Source organism: Cebus imitator, unplaced genomic scaffold, assembly GCF_001604975.1.
Source record: "Cebus imitator isolate Cc_AM_T3 unplaced genomic scaffold, Cebus_imitator-1.0 Scaffold0, whole genome shotgun sequence".
In the NCBI taxonomy this organism is placed as follows: domain Eukaryota; kingdom Metazoa; phylum Chordata; class Mammalia; order Primates; family Cebidae; genus Cebus; species Cebus imitator.
The window spans coordinates 1,922,266-1,940,758 of NW_016107315.1; the positions used below are offsets into that span (position 1 = coordinate 1,922,266).

Below are 18,493 nucleotides of genomic sequence, written 5' to 3' on the forward strand. Positions count from 1 at the left end.
TTTTTTAAATACGGGGTTTCACCATGTTGGTCAGACTTGTCTTGCACTCCCGACCTCAGGTGATCCGCCCGCCTTGGCCTCCAAGTGGATTTCTCAAGATAAGTCCTAAGTTAACAGATTATCTTGGTAACTGAACTGTTAACACTTATTTTCATGTTAGTATTCTTTTTATTTATTATTATTTTTTGTTTATTATTTTATTTTTCTGAGACTGAGTCTTGCTGTCACCGAGACTGGAGTACAGTGTCGCTATCTCAGCTTACTGTAACCTCCGCCTCCTGGGTTCAAGCGATTCTCCTGCTTCACCCTCTTGAGCAGCTGGGACTACAGGCATGTGCCACCATGCCTGGGTACTTTTTTGAACTTTTAGTCGAGACGGGGTTTCACTGTGTTAGCCAGGATGGTCTCGATCTCCTGACATCGTGATCTGCCCGCCTCGGCCTCCCAGAGTGTTGGGATTACAAGTGTGAGTCACCACACCCAGCCAGGATTATTTTTTTAAAACTTAGCTGACTGATTTACTGATGATCATTTCACATTTTGCAGTAAGTTTTTTTTTTTTTAGGCCAGGCATAGTGGCTCATGCCTGTAATCCCAGCACTTTGGGAGGCCAAGGAGAATGGATCAGTCAAGCCCAGAAGTTTGAGATTAGCCTGGGCAATGTGGCAAAACCCCATCTCTACAAAAAATACAAAAATTAGCCAGGTGTGATGGCACTTGCCTGTAGTGCCAGCCACTTGGAAGACTGAGGATGGGAGGATTGCTTGAGGTCTGGAGGTCTAGGGTATAGTGAGCTATGATCATACCACTGCATTACAGCCTAGGTGACAGAGCAAGGCTCCGTCTCAAAAAACAAAAACAAAAACAAAAAGATTTTTGTAATGTCATTCCACAAGGATAGCTTACACTGCTCTTTGGCTGTGCCTATCTCAGAGCAGAATGAGCGGAAGTCCTTTTCTCTTTCTTTCCTTATTTTCTCTTTTTTTTTTAAATGAGACTCTTCTGCCTGTATTTGAGTTTTAGTAAGTATATCGTTTTTACTTTTCATGCCTCTGTTTCAGAAGTGGTTTTCTAAGGAAGCAGTGTAGTTGATGGTTTGGACAAGAATGTAAAACCTTAGGGTCCTGAGGAAACCATGTCTATGTGATCATCTGAATGACTGGTTTATTTCTTCTGTTGGGTTGTTTTACTGTGTGATTAAATGAGGATTCTGCAAATGTGGTACAAGATGAGGCAAATGTGTGGCACTTGTAGCTTTGCTGCCAGGCCTCTGCTGTGAGGATGTTCCCTTTCCTGTCTCAAGTGCATCCTGAAGAGTTCCTCCAGCGCTCCGTTTCCTTTTGCCTGATTCCAGGCTGAGGTAGTAGTTTGTACAGTTTGAGGGTCTATGATACCACCCGGTACAGGAGATAACTGTACAGGCCACTGCCTTGCCAGGAACAGTGCACCAGCTGCCAAGTGGGGCTGAGAGGATGGCATCGCCCTGCTCATCTCTGGGAAACCAGGTAATGGGGAGGAAGCCTTTTTCTTCTTAGGGCAGGTGAGTCATTGTTAGCAGTAGAATAACCAGAAATACTTTGTAGTTATCATTCAAGAAGTTTGAAGATGTTTTCAAGGAAAATTGGGTAGTGTTCAAGTTATGGAACATACAAATATCCCATTCCCCTATTCCCCCTCCCAAATTAAACGCCCTCTTACTAGAAAGCACCCCTGTGAACCCCTGAGATTACTTGATGCTTTCAACCCCTTTATTCCTATGTTCTGTTTGCCTTCAGAATGTTCTTTCCATGCTTTTCTTTCTGCATTTTGGCACCATTTTTTCCTAGCTGTTTCTCAACAATTTTTCCTTATTCCTAGTCTTTTTAAGGGGATAATACTTTTCTATTTTGCAGTTCTATTCTTTATGGCACTTCATTTCTCTACCGCCATTATCTTTTTTGTTTGTTATTCTTTCAGATAGAATCATTTGGTTTTTTAAGAGTGTTTGTCTTACTTTCCCCAAGCACAAATCTCTGATTGTTCCTTTCTCTAATATTGTCAAAATCTCACTGCTATTACTCATTGGTATAAGAATTTGATTTTTTTAACGTCTTAAGATCTTAACCCAGACCTCGATATCACTTCTCTAACTTTCTTCTTTTTTTAAAAATTTTCTTTTTAAAGATGGGGTTTCACCATGTTGACCAGGCTGGTCTTCAACTCCTGACCTCAGGTGATGCACCCACCTCGGCTTCCCAAAGTGCTAGGATTACAGGCATGAGCCACCGCGCTCGGCTCTAACTTTCTTTTGTTTATTTTCATTGTAATTTGTGTATCCAATTAAAGAATTCAAATATGTTGGGGTTGGGTCAACACACTGATGGAGAACTCGATAAAAACTGCTGCCAGGGTTCAACCTGATCTTCAGTTTAATTGCCATGGCTGCTCACCTCTTTGAGCCTGTTTGCTCAACAGCCACATATTTTATTTTTTCTTTAAGGTTTGCCATTCTGTGGACACTAGACCAATATCTAAAATTATTGTGTGTGCCTTTTTGTGGGTTTTTTTTTTTTTTTTTTTTTTTTTTTTTTTTTTTATTCCAGGGTATATTTGCAGGGCAAGTTGCATTGTAATTATGAAGAAGCCAAATTGGTAATAAAAGGTGATTTCAGACACTGTTTTCTATGCCGTCAACTTAAGAACTCCGCTTTTGAGTTAGGTGAAATCTGCATGCCCACTCTTCAGCTGCAAAGTAGAATTATTCACCATTATTTATTCATGCCTTGCTTGGGCTATAGGATACAATGGATTCTTTGACCTTGTGTTTTCAAGATGAAAATGCAAAGTAAATTTCTTTTAAATAGCATGATATCATTATACCTTTTTTGTCTTTTTACAGATACTATTCGTTACTTGTCCTTGCATGACAACAAATACATCAGATACTTTCCTGGACATAGCAAAAGGTAAGACCCGCGTATTATAGAAGCAGATAGTTCTTTTATCCCTTAGGTTACCCAGAGAATAGAAGGCTAGAGAGATCTTGTTAGTGAACTGAAGCTACTTCCTCACTACTGTTTGGCATTCTTCTTCATCTTCTTTTAAATAGTCAACTCTTGATTTACTGAGGTTGTAGAGGTGCAGGGATAGGTGTTCAGAGATAACTCAGTTAAAATATGACTAGGCCTGGCACGGTGGCTCACGCCTGTAATCCCACCACTTTGGGAGGCCGAGATGGGTGGACAACATGACGAAACCCCCATCTCTACTAAAAAGACAAAAATTAGCTGGTCCTGGTGTCGGGTGCCTGTAATCCCAGCTACTCAGCAGGCTGAGGCAGGAGAATTGCTTGAACCTGGGAGGCGGAAGTTGTAGTGAGCCAAGATCGTACCACTGCACTCCAGCCTGGACAACAGAATATATATTCTAGTTATATATATATTCTAGTTATGTAAATATATACATATTCTAGTTATATGTATAAAACTAGAAAAAATAATGTGGATTAAAGATATTCAGTGAAAACCTAGGTAATAAAAATTAGATTTGGCATTTAGGAATACCAAATCTCAGATATCCCTTAATAAATGACTATTTGTGTTTATGAGGCCTTCCAATATATATGGCCCTCATTTCAGCAGGCTCCTACATAAAAATGTTCCATTTGAAGATCTTAATGAGGATGCAAAAGAAAAGTCCTTTTTTTAAAATCAAGAAGTTTATTTCCTTTATATATATATATGTGGGGGGGGTTGTTTATTTATTTATTTATTTATTTATTTATTTTAAAGACGAGGTTTCACCATGTTGGTCAGGCTGGTCTTGAACTGACCTCAGGTGATCCGCCCGCCTTGGTCTCCAAAGTGCTTGGATTACAGGCGTGAACCACCACGCCCGGCCCCTTTTTCTATATTGTAATGCAGGTTGCTTCTCTCTATTCTTCACCCCAATGCCCATTACTTTTTTTCTCTAATTTTTCAACTTTTGTTTGAATGTTAAACATATTTTCCCCTGAATGATATTTTAATCACTTGGGGGATTTTCTCCTGCGTCCATTTGCAAACGTATGGTAACCCAGGATGGTTTTGAATGGTACGGAGCCCTGACAGGAGATGGTATGAGAGCCTCCTGTTAGAAGTTGCACTTCCAGACCAGGCGTGGTAACTAACGCCTGTAATCCCAGCTCTTTGGAAGGCCAAGGCGGACAGACTGCTTGAGACCAGGAGTTGGAAACCAGCCTGGGCAACATGGTGAAACTTCGTCTCTAGAAAAAATACAAAAATTAGTCGGGAGTGGTGGTACGCAGCTGTAATTTCTGTTACTCGGGAGGCTCAGGCACAAGAATCGCTTGAACCTGGGCGACAGAGGCTGTAGTGAGCCAAGGTGGCGCTACTGCACTCTAGCCTGGGTGACTGAGTGAGACCCTGTCTCAAAAAAAGGACCTAATTAAAGCTTTACAGCACAGGGAGTATCACAGAGGTTCAAGTTCAGGAAAGTCTAGAGATGGTAGCCCTTGCTCAGGAGGCAACTCTGTCTCAAAAAAAAAAAAAACGGGCAGGCCATTTGTGTTGCTGAAATATGATGGCAGCCAGTGGTTACTGTGTAGCTTCAGACAAATGATGGCTCATGATAAGTAGATGTTTTTGCTTGTTTGTATTCCAATTAGTGTTCCCAAATGTACTATTTGTAATTAAGAGTTGATGGCAGTTGTTTCAGATGCTTTCCAATCTTCCCAATTATTCAATCTCTTGACCTCTGATTTTTGATAGATGACTTTGTCCCTCCATTTATGAGAAAATGAAGGCTACTCACAAAATGAATTCTTTCAGTTGGGTGTGGTGGTTCAGGCCCTGTTATCAGCACTTTGGGAGGCTGAGGTGAGAGGATCGCTTGAGCCTGGGAGGCCAAGGCTACAGTGAGCCATGATTGTGCCACAGTATCCACCCTGTCTCCAAAAATAAAAGTTCTTTTTAAACATCTATCCTTTCCACCTAAATTCCTCTCTTCCTTGGAATCCTTTCCTTGAAAAAAGCAGTGGCCTTTCTTTGACAAAACAAACATTCTTCTTTCTGTTTGCTTCCATCTCCTTAATTGGCCTTTTCCTTGCTCCTACAAATTTACTTGGTCTTTCTTACGTTAAATCTACTTATTGACCTTATAACTCACTTCTTTTCACTACCAAACTTGAAAGAATGATCTGCACATTCTCATCTCTACCTCTTCACACATGTTCACTGTTGAAATCATTTTTACACTAGTCCCAGAGTCATCTACGAGGCTTTATCCAAACCTTTTTCCTTCGTTCCCTGCTACCTCTCATTTAAACCCACTGTTTTAGGCTTTTCTTGGTGCTTAACCTCTCAGTAAACTTACTTTCCCGTGGCAGGTGACTTTTCCCATTTTAGTTCTTGTAATTCTCGGCCTCTATTTTGACTCTAAAGTAAACAAATACTCTATCCACTCTCTTGTGATTTTCTTTTTTTTTTTTTTTTTGAGACGGAGTTTCACTCATGTTACCCAGGCTGGAGTGCAATGGCGCGATCTCGGCTCACCGCAACCTCTGCCTCCCGGGTTCAGGCAATTTTCCTGCCTCAGCCTCCTGAGTAGCTGGGATTACAGGCACGCGCCACCATGCCCAGCTAATTTTTTGTATTTTTAGTGGAGACGGGGTTTCACCATGTTGACCAGGATGGTCTCGATCTCTTGACCTCGTGATCCACCCGCCTCGGCCTCCCAAAGTGCTGGGATTACAGGCTTGAGCCACCGTGCCCGGCTCTCTTGTGATTTTCTATCTCTATCACTGATTTTATTCATTCACCTCCATTTAGGTTGCTTCCCAAATCAGTATTTTTAGCTCATGTCTGTTATGAATTTCAGACCACCTTCCACCTGCAAGTTTGTTTGTTTGTTTGTTTGAGATGGAGTCTTGCTCTATCACCCAGGCTGGCATGCAGTGGTGCCATCTCAGCTCACTACAACCTCTGCCTCCTGGGTTTAAGTGATTCTTCTTCAGCCTCCTGAGTAGCTGGGATTACAGGCGCAGACCATCATGCCCTGCTAATTTTTGTGTTTTTGTAGAGACGGGGTTTCACCGTGTTGGCAAGCTGGTGTTGAACTCCTGACCTTAAGTGATTTGCCTGCCTTGGCCCCCCAAAGTGCTGGGATTACAGGCGTGAGCCACCGTGCCTGGCCTCACCTGCATGTTTGTTTGTTTTGTATTAGTTTTTGTCTTTTGAGATCAGAGTCTGGCTCTGTCACCAGACTGGAGTGTAGTGGTGTGATCTCTGCTCACTGCAACCACCTCCCTGATTCAGCTATTCTCCTGCCTCAGCCTCCCGAGTAGCTGGCATTACAGGCGCCTGCCGCCGTGCCCAGCTTATTTTTGTATTGTTTTTTTAGTAGAGACGGGATTTCACCATGTTGACCAGGTTGGTCTCGATCTCCTTACCTCATGATCTACCCGCCTTGGCCTCCCAAAGTGCAGGAATTATAGGTGTGAGCCACCGCTCTCAGCCCTACCTACATGTTTTATACACATCTGTGTAGCTGTCTCTTCTGTGCCCCTACCTTACAGGTCCAATACTCTGTTCGTCGTCGTTATTTTCTGTGGACCAGCTCCTCTCTGCCTTCCTCATATTTCTTCATCTCTGTCTCTTCCAATTCTGGCTCAAAACATCTGTTGTCAGTTCACTTTTCTTTCCTTGTCATCATATCCAGTGAGTTGTTAAACTATTTAGTTCTACCTAGGTTTAACCTCATATGTCACTTTCCTCTGTATTCTCTGCTTTGCTTCTGCCCTGGCTCATGCCCTGTGAGGTAAATTATTGTTAGCTCCTGATGAATCATCCCGTCTCTTACATTGCTTCACAACCTCCCTTAATGGTTCTCTACATTTTCCTTGCTCCTTCCCCTTAGAGTCAGATTCTGCCCCTTCTGGCTCTGACCCATTTTCCCAGCATTTTCTCCTACAATTCCCATTAAGGTGAACTCTGAGCTACTTCTTGAACGTGGGCCTTATGCCTTCCTGTCTGGCACCTTTCAGAAAGGTGTCTGTCTCCCTTTGAAATTCTTTCCACCTCAGATGTTGTATCTTCCAGAAGCCTTCTCTGGTACTCTTGCAGTCGTGTGGACTGGACAGTTAAGCTTCCTTTTAGTCAAGGTCCTTGCATGTGTTCTGCTCATTGTTCGTGTGTTCCCTGTACTTCTTAGCATAGAGTCTTGTACCTCCTCTGAGCTCTTGGGCTGAATGCCATAAAATTACATGTCCACATGTGTTCTGCTCATTCTGATCTTTGTTTTTTTGAAACAGTTTCTTGCTCTGTTGCCCAGGCTGGAGTGCAGTGGTGCGATCTCAGCTCACTGCAGCCTCCTCCTCCTGGGTTCAAGTGATTCTCCCACCCTAACCTCTTGAGTAGCTGGAATTACAGGCGCACGCCACCAGGCCTGGCTAATTTTTGTAATTTTAGTAGAGACAGAATTTCACCATGTTGGCCAGGCTGGTCTCAAACTCGTGGCCTCAGGTGATTCACCTGCCCTAGCCTCCCAAAGTGCTGGGATTATAGGCATGAGCCACCATGCCTGGCCTGCTCGTTATGTTTTATTGCCTCCTCAGCATTCCCAGGAAATTTTAGCTTTTAACAATATCTTTTAAAATTTTAAGTTGAGGAGTTGGTACAGATGTTAGTTGAGTTATATTGGAAGAAAATGTTTTTAAGTGAGTGCCTCTTGAGGGGTATATCTACAAAAGGGGACCATATCAGGAATGCAGTTGCTGTTAGCATAGGCTTGTGGTTCTCTAGGCGAGGTACCTATAACAGTAGCCTCACCCATCACCTGGGGGCTTGTTAGAAACTCAGATTCACAGACCCCAACTCAGACCTATTGGAGTAGAGGCTCTGGGAGTAGATCCTAGCAATCTGTTTCAACCCACCCTTCAGGTGATGCTGATGCCCCTCAGGTTTGAGAACATCTGTGTAGTCCTCAAACATTTGATAAGGAATCGTGCTTTTGTGTTTTTTTAAGTGAGATATAGTCTACATACTGTAAATGATTCCTTTAAAAATGTGCAATTCAGTGGTTTTTACTATATTTGCAAAATTGGACAATTATTGCCATTGTCTAACTTCAGAACATTCTTATCACACCAAAGAGAAACCCTATACCCATTAGTAATCACTCCTCCAGCCCCTGGGAACCACTGATCTACTTCTGTCTCTATAGATTTGCCTATCCTAGACATTTTATGTAAATGGATCAGTTAATGTCTGATCTTTTGTGCCTGGCTTCTTTTAATTACTTAGCATGGTGTTCCCAAGGTTCATCCATGTTGTCACGTGAAGCAGTACTTTATTCCTTTTTATTGCCAAATCCAGTGTATAGATATAGCACAATTTGTCTGTCCATCCATTAGTTAACATTTGGGTTATTTCTACTTTCTGGCTATTATGAATAATGCAGCTGTGAACATATATGTATATTTTTATGTGGATATATATTTTCAGTTATCTTGGGTAAATACCTAGGAGTGGAATTTCTGGGTCATATAGTAACTCTGTTTTTTTGGAAAAACTTTTCCAGAACAACTGTACCATTTTTACATTTCCATTAGCAATGTATGAGGGCTCCAATTTCTCTACATCCTCACCAACACATGTTATCTCTCTTATTATAGCTGTACTAGAGGGTGTGGAGTAGTAGCTCATGTGGTTTTGATTTGCATTGGAATCATATATTTTTATTTTGTAGCTTTAAATTGTTGGGTTGTTTTTTTTTTGTTTCGTTTGTTTGTTTGTTTTCATTATACTAGCTGTCTTTGATTATTCCAGATATGGTTGTGGTATGTGTGTTTCAGTGTGTTTCTTAAAATGGCAATTTTGGGAGAACAGGTTATATATATATAGGTAGGCAGGGTGGTTTAGAATTCACATCCAATTTTTGCTAATATTTTGTGTCACCTCCTATTTATCTCAATGTATTGCAGGGTGGTGGCCTTGTCCATGTCACCTGTGGATGACACTTTCATTTCTGGGTCTCTTGATAAGACCATTCGACTCTGGGATCTCCGGTCTCCTAACTGCCAGGTAATGGTACCTCACCGTTACACACACTTTTTGAGCATTTTCTGTGGTAGGCACTATAATGAACTGTACCTCTCAATGATGGGAGAAAACAATGGTTTCATTCTGGAATCCCAGGGTCTTTTTAAACTTTGGAGAAAATCTGTTTTCCTAGTTGGTAGCTGCTAAGCAAATACTCTAATGTAGTACAGATTGCATTGTACACTATGGCTTAATGGGCTTTTTTGTTTATTTGTTTTTTTGAGATGGAGTTTTGATCTGTTGCCTGGCTGGAGTGCAGTGGCACGACCTTGGCTCACTGCAACCTCCAGGTTCAAGCGATTCTCCTGCCTCAGCCTCCCGAGTAGCTGGGACTACATGTGCATACCACCATGCCCAGCTAATTTTTGTATTTTTAGTGGAGACGGGGTTTCACCATGTTGGCCAGGATGGTCTTGATCTTTTGACCTTGTGATCTGCCCACCTCGGCCTCCCAAAGCGTGAGATTACAGGTGTGAGCCACCATGCCCAGGTGTTTTTTTTTGTTTGTTTGTTTGTTTTTTTGTTTTTTTTTTTTTAGACAGTTTCATTCTCCTTGGCCTGGCAGTGGCTTGATCTCAGCTCACTGCAACCTCTGCCTCCTGGGTTCAAGTAATTCTGCATCACCCTCCCAAGTAGCTGGGATTACAGGCATGTGCCAACAGTCCCAGCTAATTTTGTATTTTTAGTAGCAACAGGGTTCACCATGTTGGTCAGGCTGATCTCGAACTCCCAACCTTAGGTGATCTACCTGCCTCAGGCCCCCCTCCACAATGTGCTGGGATTACAGGCGTGAGCCACTACCATACCCAGCTGGCTTAATGTTTTCAAAAAGTGTTCCTAGAACTTTTAGCTTCAAGGGATTTATTATTATTTGAACTCTGCGTCTATAATGTTGTGTAGATAGGGGTGATCAGAAATTGTTGTCTGGAGACCTGTTTTATAAAAGTTACATTTTAGTTCTACGTTCGCTTTTTCTATTCTGTAGGTAGGCTGATAGGTGTTTGTATGCTTTTCTTAGTTTTCATTGGGAAAAGTAAATTATATAGTGGTAAGGTTCTGGATTCATTTTTTTTTCCCCATTATACGAGCAGTCTGATTGTTCTAGGTATGGTTGTGTTATCTGTGTTTCAGTGTGTTTCTTACTTCTTTTCTCTTAGGGCCTCATGCATCTGCAGGGGAAACCAGTTTGTTCTTTTGATCCAGAAGGGTTAATTTTCGCTGCAGGTGTCAACTCTGAAATGGTCAAACTTTATGACCTTCGTTCTTTTGATAAGGTAAATCTTTGAATCTTTGAGCTATCTTAATATTATGGAAGTTTTAAGGGTGAAGTAGACATATGAGAGCCTTTTCTTTTCTTTTTTAGGCAGAGTTTTGCTCTTGTTGCCCAGGCTGGAGTGCAGTGGTGCGATCTCAGCCTACTGCAACCTCCACCTCCCGGGTTCAAGTGATTCTCCTGCCCCAGCTTCCCAAGTAGCTGGGATTACAGGCATGCGCCACCACGCCCGGCTAATTTTTTATATTTAGTAGAGATGAGGTTTCACCATGTTGGTCAGGCTGGTCTCTAACTCCTCACCTCATGTGATCCACCCACCTCAGCCTCCCAAAGTGCTGGGATTACAGGCATAAGCCACTGCACCCGGCCCTGTAAGAGCCTTTTTTTCTACGAAAGGAAAAATATGGTAGATATTAGAGAGTGGCAGAGAAGTAACTCATTCTCTGCTTTCCTTAGTCAAACAGGAATCTAAAGGAATAGGATGGGAATTGGCTCGGGGCAAAAGAAATAATTAATATGCCTTGGGCCTGGGCTACTATTTTTTATCTTTTGCAGGGGCCATTTGCCACCTTTAAGATGCAGTATGATCGAACTTGTGAGTGGACAGGACTTAAATTCAGCAATGATGGCAAGCTCATCCTCATTTCCACCAACGGCAGCTTCATTCGTCTCATTGATGCATTCAAAGGAGTGGTGATGCACACGTTTGGGGTGAGCTGACAGCCTTCGAGCATGGCTGTTTCCATGCTCATACTTCCTGTGCTAAGAATTATGTTAGCTGGTTGGTAGAGACCAGCAGTTACTCTTGACTTACCGATAAAGGCATGCACTTGCATTTTCTTCCTGATAATGAACTTACTTCCCTTGGATTCTGTAGACGTTCATTTCTCACCAAGTGACCCAAGTTTGGTATTTAGATATAAAATAATTTCCTAACAATAAAGTTTTCTTGCCTCCTTGAGTATACCTGAATACAGAGTTGAGGGTGGGAGTGGATTGTAAAGGATGACAACCACATTTGGAAGCTTGGTGGTATAGTACATGACAAGGAAAGGGTTTCATGGAAAGGAATGTGATGCATGTGCTGAGTCAGTGTTTGTAGGCAGCTGTTTTTATTGATGGCCCTATAACAACAAAAGAACTGCTCTGTTTTGTTTTAGGGTTATGCCAACAGCAAAGCTGTCACACTGGAGGCTTCATTTACTCCAGACTCTCAGTTTATTATGATTGGTGAGTTTCCTTTATCCCCTGTGGGGGTTATTTCTCTGGTACTATATGCATTTCCTTGTTTAAATTATTAACTGAGTCATTATTATTATTATTATTTTTTTTTTTTTTTTGAGACGGAGTTTCACTCTTGTTACCCAGGCTGGAGTGCAATGGCGCGATCTCGGCTCACCGCAACCTCCGCCTCCTAGGTTCAGGCAATTCTCCTGCCTCAGCCTCCTGAGTAGCTGGGATTACAGGCACACGCCACCATGCCCAGCTGAATTTTTGTATTTTTAGTAGAGACGGGGTTTCACCATGTTGACCAGGATGGTCTCGATCTCTTGACCTCGTGATCCACCCGCCTCGACCTCCCAAAGTGCTGGGATTACAGGCGTGAGCCAGAGACATTATTATTATTATCTGTTTGATAGATGTTCTCAGATTTCTGTATAGCACATTATGCCAAGGACATAATGTCTTTTAACTGCCCTGACTTTGGAGTTCTGTACAGAGAACTGGAATTAATGTTGGTCTTCTCTGGACCAACATTTGAGTTAAACTGTACAAGCACTACCTTATTAGTAATACTAATGTCCTGGTGCAACCCTACATTCAGTCATTTTAGTGGGTGCCTGTTGGTAGGGTAATGGTATTCAGCCCTTTTTTTAGATGAGAAAACTGAAAGGGGAAGTGACATGCCTGTGAACAAATAGCGAGAGTCAAGATCAATTTTCAGAGTGTCCTCCCTTCACTGCCTCTCCTCCCTGTTTTGCCTCAGGGGTGGGTCCTGAAGTTTGGCCTGTCCTCAGACCTCAATCCATGTCTCATTTCCAGTTGTCTTTGTATTGTGCCTTGAACTGTTACATTTGCCTTCAATATTCTCTTTAGGTTCAGAGGATGGCAAGATCCATGTCTGGAATGGAGAGAGTGGTATAAAAGTAGCTGTGTTGGATGGTAAACACACAGGCCCGATTACCTGTTTGCAATTCAACCCCAAGTTCATGACTTTTGCCAGCGCATGTTCCAACATGGTATGTGAACAGTAAGAGGTGTCTGCCACCCAGGGACCCTTTGCAGTTGGGGTAGCGGGTGCCTCAACAAGCACAGCAAGCTGTGTTCTACATAGTTACACCACAGCCATCCAAGTTCATGTTTCTCAACTGGTGGTTTCCCTATTTCACCTCCTATTATTTGATCTCTGGCTGGGCTGGTCTTGTCTTTCATTTTTCTTCTTTCTAGAGGTGATCTGGAATCACCTTTGAGCTCCAAGGAGATCATAGGCCAATTTTTGCTCTGGACCCTAATTTTAGGTCCAGACTACCTGGGCTACACTTGGCAACTTTTTTGCTCCTTAAAATACTCTGAATCAGCCTTTTGTGGTTTCAGTTTTCCATTCCTCTTGGTTTATGCCAAATTCCCAGAACTTTCTATAGTTGGTCATAACTTACCACTTAGAATTAACTGCAGGCCCTTGTCTCTTCCTAGATAATAACTAACAGAACAAAGGATCAGTGAGTCTCAGCTCCAGTTTTCCCTGTGATCTCCTAAACCTGCCTGGGCATTCGGCGATGAGACATTATCAGAGTTGGTTGGTCAGGAGGGAGGGCCACCAGAGCCACTGGGATTGGGCACATTTTTGCTGTGGGGTGGGATGTGAAGAACCCTTGGTAGTCAGGAGATGCTTGGCTTTTTTTTTTTTTTAAGTTGATTTATGTTCTTCTAGGCCTTCTGGTTGCCCACCATTGATGACTGACCCTGATGCTGCTCGGCTATTTCTGTACAGTGAGGGCGGCCAGCAGGAAGAAACTCAGAGGTGACTGAGATAGTAATGGGATTGGATCATTTGGCTGGACTGGAGAACATCCTTTCACATGGCCTTCCCATCAATGTGCTGTACATCTGCTCAAAAGGAAATAATTACTTTGCTGAGCGTCTTCAAAAGGACTGTTGGTGCAACAGACTCAATTGGAACTCAGCTTTGTTAGCTGTCACTGCACCAGCTCTGCTAGAAGAGTGACCAGCTCACGATTTGGTATAGTGGGGCTCTCAAGATATCTTCAATTTGAATGTATATGCTGCTGAGGAGCCAGTGAAGTCATCAGTTCTGCACATCCCTTCTCCTACCCCTCAACTGCATGGGAAGCCACAGTCCTGGTTTTGAAATGCTCGGGCAGCTCAGTGCCCCTTGCCCTCACCCTGCATGTCTTGTTACTGGGTCTCCCTGTGTACTTGTGGCATTATCCACAACCATCATGTCTCTTAGGTGCCAAACATTTACAGAAACGTTTTCATATATCTTGGGGTCAGAGAAGGGGACAGATACAGAAGAACCTTGCTTGCAGGAAGCCATCCAGTTAGTCACTGCAGTTAGTTGTGTGAGGCTAGGTGGTCGGGCAGGCCTCTCAGGCTGTAGGTGTGGGGTGGGAAAAGGCGGCCCCCAAGGACCTGAAAGGGAGGGAAGGATGAGGGTAGCAGGTGAGTTCCTAGGGCTGGAAGGTTTAGCAGCAGCCTGGTGCAGGGCCCTGTCATTAAGACAAACACACGGTCCTCCTGGGTGCCTACCAAGCTTGGTTTGTACAAAAGCAAGGTGGGAGTCTATTTTTGTACGAGATACATCACACTTTCCTGTGGGCCAGTATTGTGAAGTGAGTCTGAGTTGTTTACACTGATGCCTTCCCTGCCCACCACAAATTATGTACATAGTCTTAAGATGATACCACCCCTTTCCCCAGCTCCCAACCAAGAGCTGGTTCTAGGCCTGTGTTATATGTCATATTTAGCCTTTCTATATATGACCTTTGATTTCTGTTTGTATTTTAGCACAGTGTATGCACCTTCATTTAAATACATCTGTGTGCATACAGATATGCATATATGTGTGTGCGTATGCATATATCTCTCTCATCTGTAGCTTTTGAGAGTTCAGCTGAAGCAGATGGAGTCCTGCAGCCCAGGAGACAAACTGCATCCTTGCTAATAGTGTTTGTCGCAAGTGTTCGTGGGTTTTCCCTATTAATGTTTTCATTTCGAAAGACTGAATGAAGCAAAGCTTATAGTGTTTGCTGTTTCCATGGCAGCTAAGTGAGGGTCTTGAATGACTCCCTGTGTTCCTCAAGCTGCACTTTGGGGTTCTCTTGCAGTATTAGCCCCCTTTTTGCTTGGTGGTACTCTGTGCCTCTGTGTGTGTGTGTGTGTGTGTGTGTGTGTGTGTGTGTGTGTGTGATAGTCACTCCTGCATGGCTTCTGTGTCTGGCTTGTGGCATTTGTGGGATAGGGTGCCTAAGCCAGAGCATTTTCAGTTTGTTTGAGGCCTCATTGCCAATGATAGATCACTCTTATTTACCTGGTATGTCTGTTTTCTTGCTGCTTTTCCTTGCTTGCTCTTGGAAGAGGAAGGGGCTCTAGTCAGGCCCAGGCTGAGTGAGATGAGCTGCAGCTGGCTCATGGCCTTCTTAGAGCAGAGAAAGTGGTAAGTCATTTTACTAAGTTCCTAAACAGTTGTGCAGGCAACACTCCTTGCAGATCCAGAAGCTGAGGCACAATGGGGTTATGACTTGCTCAAGAATTACATAGCTGTTAGGGAGTAAATAAGGCATCACAGTTTCTGTTCAGTGGCAGGAATAGGCTGTGAATTGCAGAGTCGTACACCTTTCCCAAATGTAGACTAGAATCTGCAGGATGCCACCCACTGTGTATAGCTCTGCTTTCCCAGAGAGGAAGGACTTTTAGAAACCAAATGATCTTAATTGTGATTGCCCACCTCTAGCTTTTCAGGGTAGAAAATTCATGATAGGAATAATTGTTAAGAGAGAGTGCTTGGAACCATGGGTTAACAGGAAAGGCTACATAACTTCACATATCTGCAACCAGAGCAGCCACCAAGCATGACTTACCCAGCAGCAGGAAAATGATTGTATTTGAGTTCCTGCATGTCTAAAACGGAAGCACCATATTCTTTGAAAACATGCCATCTCATGGCCTCTATCTTTGGGCGCTGTGATTGCAAAGTTCCTGAGTTAAGAAGGAAAGGGAAAGATAGAACTAGAAGTGAGTGGAGATGGTGTGGTGGGGGATGAGGCGGGGTAAGAGGAGGTGCCGGGGGCTGGGGCTGCACAGATGCTCGGCAGTCAGGTGCTCAGGCTCTCTTGGGGGTGGGTGAGGAGTGGGGCAGCAGTGTTTGCCACCTTTTTAGGAGTCAGGGCCAAAGCCACTGGTGTTTATTTGACAGTGACACTGCCCTGCTCAACCAGAAGGGTACTTTTTAAAAAAAATTATTTCCCGTTGCAATTGTAATTACTGCTTATTAAGGAAAATTGAGGAATTTTACAAAGAATCAGTTTGCCACCCAAATGCTACCACTGTTAAATCTTTTGGTGTTAAATGTTCCCCTAGACATATCTGTGCATAGATTTTTGGTGTGTTTACATAGCCGTCCTTCTACTGTATATACAATTTTATGTCCCTTTTGTACTTAACATATAAACATTTTTTCCATGTTACAGTCTTAAAACAGAATTTTATGGTTGCAGCCTCTTCCATTGAGTTTCGGTAGCATTGTTTGCCTGGTTCCCAGAGCTCGAGGGAGGCTTGGGTTGTCTCCTGTTAATTCTCCTGGCTCACACTTGCTGTAAAGCTGTGTGAAGTGATTGCTGGGCTCCCTGGGACTGCCTCTAACTGCTCCTTGGTAACTAAGACTTGTGGGCTGGTGGGAGGAACCCCTAGAACCAACCTCAACCCCAGGCTGTAGTGCACAGCCATAGGGCCAGAAATGAGTGACTGGGAAAGGCAAGCCTGAGCCAGCCTGGCTCTTCAGAGACTATGTGGCACATACCTCAGGCTGCCTTGCTTTCCCCACTGTTACCTAAACCCTTGACCAGATTGACAAACTCTAATTGGAATAAGTTTTGTCCTGCTAGGCCCTGGCTTCTGGAGGGCAGGGATACTGGAGTCTCTCTGAGGCCCCAGCACCCAGTCTGACAGAAGGCAATTGTTTCAGTAACCCATTGCCCGGAGGCTCCTGCTCTAGTTCAGCATCCTCAGAGCTGTAGGACCTGCTTCCTGCTCTTGCCTTGCCCTCTCTGAACCAGACAAGAAAACCTCGGGCTTGCCACATTGTCACATTGCTCATGGGACTCTGCAACAGTGGCAGAGGGAACATCCTAGCTTGTGTGTGATAGGCCATGCATAGGCTCTTCTGACACAGACTGCGTAAGTGGGAAGAGACCCCTCCTGGCCTGGTGGGAGGACTGCTGCCATGTTCAGCTCTGCTGGGAGACATGAACAAGTTAGGTGAGCATGGCCACCCTTGCAGCAGTCACTTCTGTCTCTGGCCTGCTTGCAACTGAGAGACCACCCACTCCCCAGACTTCAGCCTTGTGATGTGAGGAACAACAGCAGGCCGGGTGGGAAGCCAGGCAAGCAGGCTGTGGGGGCAAGTTGGCTCAGCAGTTGATGTGGGTAAGAGAAGTAGGCACAGGATGCTGCCCGCACTTTTTTTTTTTTTTTTTTTTTTTTTTGCACTCAGGCAGGGTGGTGAAGTAGTGGGGGTGAGGAAAGAGGAAGTGGCACTCCTACAGGCTGGTAGGACAACACTTGAGCTGCCTGAGGAGTCCTGGCAAGACTACCAGAGCTTCAAGGGTCAATTACTTTGTCAGGGCCCACCTGTGAACAGGTTCAGTGAGTGTCCAGGCTGGAGTGCAGTGGCACAATCTGCTCACTGAAGTCAATGGGAAATGTCTGATGCAGTTTTTCCAATCTTCCCTGGAGAATGTGCAGGAAATGAAATTTACAGTGAGTTAATGGGTAAGAAAGGGGTCTGAGGCCAGGTGTGGTGGCTCACGCCTGTAGTCCCAGCACATTGGGAGGCTGAAGCAGGTAGATCACCCGAGGTCAGGAGTTTGAAACCAAGCCTGGCCAACATGGTGAAACCCCATCTTTACTAAAAATACTGGGCATAGTGGTGTGTGCCTGTAATCCCAGCTATTCAGGAAGCTGAAGCAGAAGAATCGCTTGAACCTGGGAGGTGGAGGTTGCAGTGACCTGAGATTGCACCACTGCATTCCAGCCTGGGCAACAAGAGCAAAACTCTGTCTCAAAAAAAAAAAACCGGCTATTGGGGTGGGTTCTGAGAGCCTCTCAGTTAAGCTAATTATATAGGTTTTACCACTGGCTCTTCGACCTGTTAGATGTTATTCTTGGCTGCAATTTTGGCCTATCAGTTGCCTGGTAAGGTAATTCACCTCAATTATAAAGTAGAAGTAAGTCAGGGAAGGCTCACGTAAAGCTGAGGTCATGAAGGTGGTTTGCCTTGTAATTCAACAGATATTTCCGGAGCACCTGAGTCTTGGTACGTTCTAGTTGACAGCATAGTTTTTTTTTTTTTTTTTTTTTTTTTTTTGGAGATGGAGTCTCACTGTGTTGCCCAGGCTGGAGTGCAGAGGCACATCTCTGCTCACTGCAACCTCTACCTCCTGGGTTCAGATGATCCTCTCACCTCAGCCTCCCACGTAACTGTGACCAGGCATATATCACCATGCCTAGCTAATTTTTTGTATTTTTGGTAGAGATGGGTTTTACCATGTTGTTCAGGATGGTCTCAAACTCCTGAGCTCAAGCAATCCGCCTGCCTCAGCCTCCCAAAGTCCTGGGATTACAGGCATGAGCCACTGTGCCCTGCAAAGATAAGAGCATATAGTCTTTTTGGAGAAGATGAAAAACTAAGCTGCTTATTAAACAGCAAGCCCTAGGGCCCTTTTATCCAGTTAATTCTAGCTTTATAGAAATTTGCATTCAAAAGTAAGTGAAAAAGTCACATTGCACATGTGTAATTCCAGCTACAGGCTGGGAGGACTGCTTGAACCCAACAGTTTGAGATGAGCCTGGGCAAAATAGTGAGACCCTGTCTCATTACCGTTTTTTTTTTTTTTTTTTTTTT

The 18,493-nt window shown here is 43.8% G+C and overlaps 1 protein-coding gene across 1 annotated transcript in view; it reads left to right on the forward strand.

Moving 5' to 3' along the window:
* The window catches only part of WDR82 (WD repeat domain 82), a 24,830-nt gene extending 8,746 nt beyond the window's left edge, over positions 1-16,084 (forward strand). The window contains exons 3-9 of the mRNA XM_017544469.2: positions 2,879-2,945; positions 8,960-9,059; positions 10,235-10,351; positions 10,906-11,061; positions 11,511-11,580; positions 12,448-12,590; positions 13,283-16,084. Coding sequence (XP_017399958.1) covers positions 2,879-2,945; positions 8,960-9,059; positions 10,235-10,351; positions 10,906-11,061; positions 11,511-11,580; positions 12,448-12,590; positions 13,283-13,312 — 683 coding nt within the window. The 3' untranslated portion in view covers positions 13,313-16,084. The remainder of the gene's footprint in view (positions 1-2,878; positions 2,946-8,959; positions 9,060-10,234; positions 10,352-10,905; positions 11,062-11,510; positions 11,581-12,447; positions 12,591-13,282) is intronic.
* The last annotated feature ends 2,409 nt before the right edge of the window (positions 16,085-18,493 follow it).